The sequence below is a fragment of the Molossus molossus genome, unplaced genomic scaffold (genome assembly GCF_014108415.1).
Source record: "Molossus molossus isolate mMolMol1 unplaced genomic scaffold, mMolMol1.p scaffold_m16_p_1, whole genome shotgun sequence".
NCBI classification, from domain to species: domain Eukaryota; kingdom Metazoa; phylum Chordata; class Mammalia; order Chiroptera; family Molossidae; genus Molossus; species Molossus molossus.
Window position 1 is genome coordinate 27,353,669 of NW_023425344.1, and position 6,863 is coordinate 27,360,531.

General features: G+C 50.8%; 1 protein-coding gene across 3 annotated transcripts in view; it reads left to right on the forward strand.

The window, feature by feature from the left end:
- The window catches only part of TBC1D1 (TBC1 domain family member 1), a 224,504-nt gene extending 218,124 nt beyond the window's left edge, over window positions 1-6,380 (forward strand). For 2 of the 3 annotated variants that reach the window (XM_036263982.1, XM_036263989.1), the window contains 2 exons: window positions 2,000-2,173; window positions 5,706-6,195. In XM_036263982.1, coding sequence (XP_036119875.1) covers window positions 2,000-2,173; window positions 5,706-5,906 — 375 coding nt within the window. In that variant the 3' untranslated portion in view covers window positions 5,907-6,195. Of the gene's footprint in view, window positions 1-1,999; window positions 2,174-5,705 lie in introns of all 3 variants that reach the window. The other variant, XM_036263997.1, reaches the window with a different exon arrangement.
- The last annotated feature ends 483 nt before the right edge of the window (window positions 6,381-6,863 follow it).

Genomic DNA, 6,863 nt, shown 5'->3' on the forward strand with positions numbered 1-6,863 from the left:
CTTTCAAAATAAATCTTGGGTGAAGAAACAAAGGTAGCTGTGTGCATGACTTTATTCCGCACCACGTTTATAATCACACACCAATGCCGCAGCAGTCTGGGTTTTAGTGTTGGCGGTTTTCACTCTGTGGAGCAGTGCAGAGGTTCCATGCTGTGGCACCCTTTGTCATTTTGCTGAAGCAGGAGCTTGAAGGTGACGGTTGCACAAGTGTGAGGAAGCTGATCCTTAGCTGAGTGAGCGCCGCCTACTCAACTTGCCAGGCAGGTGCCGGCAACTTCCAAAGTCGCCTCCTGTAACTCCCACCGCAGTGCTAGGGGGTAGGTGGTGTCACCCCTGTGTTGGGAGGCCATGAACTGAGCCTGGGAGAGGTCAAGTGACTAGCTCAAGGTCATTCAAGGAGGTGGCAGTGGAGCCTGATCTGAGACAGACTCAAAGCCTCTGAGTCAGTTTCCTCCACTGAAAATAGAGATGCTAATCTCTGCTGACCTCACAGCCTCTGAGGCACCGCAGAGAATCGGGTCAATACAAAAGCAGCTCACATACATGCCACAGATACAGTGCGAATTAGTTTCTTAGCATAGCAACATGTGCATGCCTAATTAGTATTATCCATTGAATTCAATGGAAAACCAGGAAGTTGAGAAACTAACCTTAAGGAAGACAAAATAAGATTGTTGTGAAAGGTGAGAATGCAAACAGGGTTTTTGAAAACTGATTTCAGGGGAGACAGGACTCACCTGGGTTTGGGTGCTGATAGAGTGCCATCAGGGGCAGTGAGGGTTTCATTGACTTTAACTCTGTTGGCCTTTCTTTCTTAAAGACATGCAGTGAAGAGTCAGTTTCTGCTCTTGTAAATCCTAATATCCTCCTCTAAACAAACGTGCTCTGATCACACTGGCTTCTTTGTGCGGTGACTCAATTCTCAGATTCCCCGAGGTCTGTGTTGGGTGCCCAGAGGCACAGCCGAATGCAGTGACCCCACACAAACACCAGGAAAGAGGGGAGATGCCTGGGGCAGCAGCCTCTGCCCCCCTCTTCAGCCCTGCCTCCATCGGGGCGCTCACCAAGAGAAAGTACAGACAGGACCTCTGCCTCACTCGTGCACTTGGGGTTGTTTTTCACAAGGTGGTTTTTTCATCACTGTTACTATTATGGGAAGGAAGGCAACTCAAGCATTGTTTCGTATTCACTCATCTGTGTGGGTGACATTTGGGTTTTGGCTCATTTCTGCATGTCTTGTGTGCAAAGAATGGTTTTTAGTAAACAGTTCCATTACTTAGCTGTTCTTGTAAGTCTGAAAACCTAGCTGAACTATAATTAAACTTTGACTCGGTGACTGGGCAGATAGGGCTGCGATGCTTTTGTTGTGCTTCCTCCCTTTGACCCACAGTGGATGTAAACCTAATAGAGTTTTCAGAGAAAAAAAAATAAGTGCTGGAATAAGAACTCAAAATAAATGTTGTGAGCCTTTTATTTATTTTTATTTTTATTGTTATTTTTTTTATCCTCACCCGAGGACATTTTTCCAATTTTTGTACAGATAGAGTGGGGGGGGGGAGGGGGAGAGAAACATCGACGTGAAAGAGACACATCGAGTGGTTGCCACCCGCACGACCAACCAGGGCCGGGAACAAACTGCAACCGAAGTATGTGCCCCTAGCGGGAACCGAACCCGGGTCTCTCTGGACCGCAGGCCAACGCTCTAACCACTGAGCCAAACCAGCCAGGGCTGTTGTGAGCCTTTTAAAAAATGAGGTTTCGGCTTCTGGAAAAGGAATGATCAGAGACCCACACCTACTGTTATCTTAGGTTTAGTTCTAAAAGCTTCTTATATCCTTTCTTCAGTAAAGTGATCACCTTCTCCGTGCAGAAAGGTAATTATCACGGATATGCCGGGCACAGAGGAGGTGTCCGGTGAGTGCTGCTGACTCGGTGGCCTGTGTGTGCGTGTGTGACTGTTCTCACTTTCGGTGCCTGATGGCTTCTCTGCATTGAACAGGTGTTTGAGATGGACATCTCCAAACAGTTACAAGCGTATGAAGTTGAGTACCACGTGCTTCAAGAAGAACTTATCGATTCCTCTCCTCTCAGTGACAACCAAAGAATGGACAAACTGGAGAAAACCAACAGCAGCCTCCGCAAGCAGAACCTTGACCTCCTGGAACAGCTGCAGGTGACGCCGCCTGGTCTCCGTGTGGTGGTAGTTCATTAACTCGCCAGAGGCACCGGCAGGCGGGGCTTTCCCATGACCGCAGGACCTCTCTGTCCCCGGTCGGTTTATAGCCGGGATCAAAGGTATCCCCGGAGAGCTGGGCCGTTCTCTTAGGCAGCAGACATTGTCCTCTGCTGACAGCTTTCCGAGGGGCTGCTCCTGCCCCAGCAGAGGCGGGCGCAGAGGTGAACTTGCATTCAGGGCGCCGGGGTGCTCTTAGCTGAAGGCCAGCAGTCGTGCTTTGAGTGATGACAGGAGAGTCAAAGGCTGGAGCTTCCATGAGCAAAACCAGCCAGGCCCGCAGAGGGATACTAGGGCAGGAAAGCGACACCGACATGTGCTTTACAAAATAGACCAGAGGAGAGGGTCACGCAGCGTGGGTCCTTGGTGCAGATCCCAAGGCCTGATCAACGAAGGGACGCTGCTCCACTCGGGACGCTTCCCACTGCACGTGGAGAGGTGTGGATGGGGGCACTGCAGAAAGGCGGACACTGCACGCAGAGGGTGACGTGGGTGGGCACGGAGGGCAGTCCCGAGACCTGGTCTTCCCACGCCCCCCACGCGGTCACCCTGGGCAGACCCGAACCTGCTCCGTCCCCATTCCCTCATTGGTGACAAGGACAAGAATACCTCACTGCTCGGCACTTGGCTCCTTTGCCAATCAGATGGCGTGCAGGAATCACTCGCTCTCTTTTTTAAACACCGTAAGTGGGTGGCCATGCTGTCAGGGTTAAGGACTTGTTTGTGGAGTGTTTATAAAAAATATTTTTTGAGTTTCCACACAGAAAAACACATACTCGCCCCAAGTGCGTATTTTATGGTGCTCTTGGGCTGACCTGAGAATAAGCTTCCCTCCTGAACTGAGCCTCTTATATTTCTCCATAGGAAGTTGCCACTTTGCAGACACCAGCTTGGTGGTGATAGGAGAAAGGCCAGCATTTGAGAGCCTAATAAATCAGCCGTGTGTGAAGTGCACTTCTGTCCCCATAGACCCGAGGGGATACTTACTGTGGAGGAACAAAGAAAAATGCTTCCCCTCCCAGCCCTAACTACCTGTCACGTTCGGAAATTTAGCTGCTATCTCCCCGAAGATTGAGAGGTCCTAAGTGCAAATATGTCTGTGTACAATCTCTCCAGGACCGCTCGCTGCAAGGTGTGGGGAAGGGCGGGGTAAAGAGCCGTGTCTGGCCTGTAGGGGGTCTGCAGCGTAGGTGGTCATTTCTGATGACTTCCTAACAGTGGGTCCCTGAAATATAACCGATGGAAGCATTTCTAACGAAGCCCACACTTGCATTTGAAGCACTTGGCTGGTTAAGATAGGCACTACTCAAATAAAAGGTTCATTCTGCTGGGCTGGTGTCCAGGTGGGTTGTGTGTGTGTGTGTGCACATGCGCGATGAAGGTGAAGAGTGATTTTATGTTGCTTCAGTGATCCTGTCCCTTTTCAGAAGAGAGGAAGTCATGAAAAGCTGCTCTGAAATCCATATTCCTCAAGAAAGGCATCAGGCAGTAACAGTGATAACAGATGTTCTCCTTGGAATGTTCTTTCTCTTGACCAAGTGGCTGTATTTCTGGAGGTACCATCCAGTGCTACAGCCTTTGCCAACCCACCAGTATTGACCAAATCCTTGCTGGAAGGGATGCCAGGGGCCACTAAGATCTGTAAGACACTGTTGCTCTCAAAGAGTTGGGGTACAGATTGTGGTGTGTCCATTTGTGGGTGCTTGTAGTGTTCCCCTTTCCCTCTATGAGTCTCATGGGTTGCCTGTCTTTCAGCCAGACTCTGAGTTCTGTGAAACTCTCCCCTCCTGTCTTTTTTGTAGCACTTTTCAGAGTTCAAGGATAGGTGTTCAACACAATGCTTAATTTTACAACATAAATCTTTTTTTTTCATTTGGCCAAAGTATCAAAACTGACTTGTTTTCTAGCTTTGTTCTGTCCATAGAGCTGCTAGACATTTCAAAGTCCCATTTTCTGTCTTGTTAAATGCTCTAAAACATCGTCTAGCAGCTGGAGGCCGATCTGTGAACCTGTTTGCTCCCACAGCACACGTAAGACAGTCGCATAGACAGGTCAGATGGTGCCAAGTAAGAGCAGGCGGGCGTTTTCATGACAGTCAGCCACAAGTCACTGAGTGCCCACGAGCTTGGTGCCTGTGCGGAATGAGGCACACTCTCAAGGAAGAGCTTGGTTTCACTGAGGAGACCCGATGGCCGTGCAGAGCAGTCCGTGACCCTGCATGAAGCTCCCTGCTACGCTGCGGGGTGCACCCCAGAATGCTGTGGGCTTCTGGGTGAGCGATCCTTCCTGGGGGTGTGGTGGAGCCCGGCCCAGGCCTTGACCACGGGGGGGGGGGGGGACACAGAGGATCAAAGTCCTGCTGGGAGGTGCATACCAAGTGTGAGCACCCCTGCCCGGTGGGCTGACGAACTCCGATCAGTCCTTTCTCCTTCTGTCCTGAGTGTCCTAGGGGCACAGCCAGAGCTAGACCTGGAGTCATGAGTTGTCTGTCTGGCACAAGTGTCACCTTGTTCAAAACACTGTTTCTCCTCTTTGAAAATGAGAAAAAAATAGTTTAATTTCCCACCTGAAATAAACGGGGACCTGTAGAGGGCTTGGCTGGATTAATGACCCCGTGACCGGAGCGCTACAGACTGCAGCTGTGAGCGAGGCCCGGGAGAGAGGCCTCGGGACACACAGTGTCTGTGGTTTTCTCAGGAAACCCCTCAGCTTCGCCAGCGCCCACTCTCTCATTGCCCGGGAGGCCTGCCGAGTGAGTGCAAGAGAGCAGCACCTGGAGGTTCCGCCCGACTGGCATTAACTTTGTGCTGGCTGCTGAGGGTGCAGACCAGGGGACCATGAGGCCTGGCTGAGGTCCGGGGTGGCGGTGACCAGGCTGAGAGACCCAGCATGTGAGCCTCTGGCAGAACGCGTGGCTGTGTGAGCTCTCCACACCGCCAGGGGAAGTGCCCATGTTCCTAGGCAGAGTGCTGTCTGTCACCGTTAGGAAAACACAAAGAATTGCAGATTAGAGAGCTCTTACTACCTGGGCCTTTACATGGAGTCCCTTTGGACGGTCAGTTTGAAATCAATGTGTATTTGTTAAATATTTGTAGTCGTCAAAATAGACCAGGCTGTGGCTTGGCACCGAAGTCCTTGTCCCAAAGCTCCACCTCCCTCCAGGAAGCATCCTTTGGCCCCAGCAGAGCTGTCATCCTGTAGTGGGTGACTTGGAGATTGGGCCCCTTCTGCTTTGCAGAGCCACCACCTCAGCCTGCAGCTTCCAAAGTGGCCACAGCGAGGGAGGGTCTCTGGTGGCCCAGACTACCTGCAAGATGTCTTGTGTGGCCAGAAGAACTGATAGAAACAGTAGGCTCTTCTCTGCTGAAATAGGGCTCCACAGCTCCCCCAAGGCTGGACGGGGGCGTGGACTGGGGACCCCTCCGTGTTATCACTGGGCAGTTGCATTCTCATATTTCCTCTTATTCTCCAGGTGGCAAACAGTAGGATCCAGAGCCTCGAGGCCACAGTTGAGAAGCTTCTGACCAATGAAAGCAAGCTGAAGCAGGCTGCCCTTGCCTTGGAGCTGGAGAGGTCGGCGCTGCTGCAGACGGTGGAGGAGCTCCAGAGGCGGACTGCAGAGCTGAGCGGGCCCCTGCTCGGCCTCACACAGCCCAAGCCCGCGGGTGACTGACAGCACCTCACCGGGGCGCCGCTCCCGAGGAGACCTTGCGACACTACCCTGACACTGTCCAGGCCTTAACTGAGAGACAGGAGATGCTGGAGGGAGAGAAGGAAGCGTGAAGCATGCTTCTCAGGGAGGAAACTGGCCGGCCGGCATGCGGAGTCTTCTGAACTGAAGCCTGCGGTTCGGGGGGACGCATGTCCCCGTGTTTTTGTTGTTGTTTAGGTTCTAATTGGTCCTGATTACTGTAATCAGTAGATTTAGATGGCATGGACATGAATAAATGCACTTTTGTGTTTTCTTTTCCAGTATCACTGTGTTTGTAAAGAGCATTCTTAATACTGTGGAATTTCAAACCAGAGGGCTCGAGCTGATTCCTCTGGCAAAGACGGTCCAGCGCTGTCCCTCGAGGCCGCATGACTGCCCCTCGGCATCGTCGGCGGGTCCAGGCGGCCCTTGTCCGTTTCTGTACGGAAGGCCAAGGTGAGCATTAGGAAGGGTCAAGGCGATTTGTTTCAATTTGGCATCTTGAACTTGATCACTATTCATGGTATTTAATGAAGTTTCTTTTTTTTTTCTTTTAAAAAAAAGTATTTTCATACATTTTTTTGCTTAGTTCTTAAGTGTTGAGCAAAGTCATTGTAGATAGATGTTTTATGGGGAAAATCACCATTTTTAGGACTCCACAAGGTATTGCTAGCATGCAGCCTGCAGCTGTAGAACCTGATATTTATTTCTTCGTGGTGTTTCATATTCAAGTTATAGTTGTATATTTATTTTTGCCTGTTTTATGACGTAACACCGTTGTGTGTCCCTTTGAGCCTCCAACCCCTGGGAGTCTGATTCCTTGCATAGGTAGTCGGCCACAGCAGGATTTTTAGGGGTGCCAGAGATTTGGGAACTTTCAAAAAGAGATCCGTCTCAATTGCAGTCAAATGGATGGCAGCTGCGAACAGTGTTTTGGTG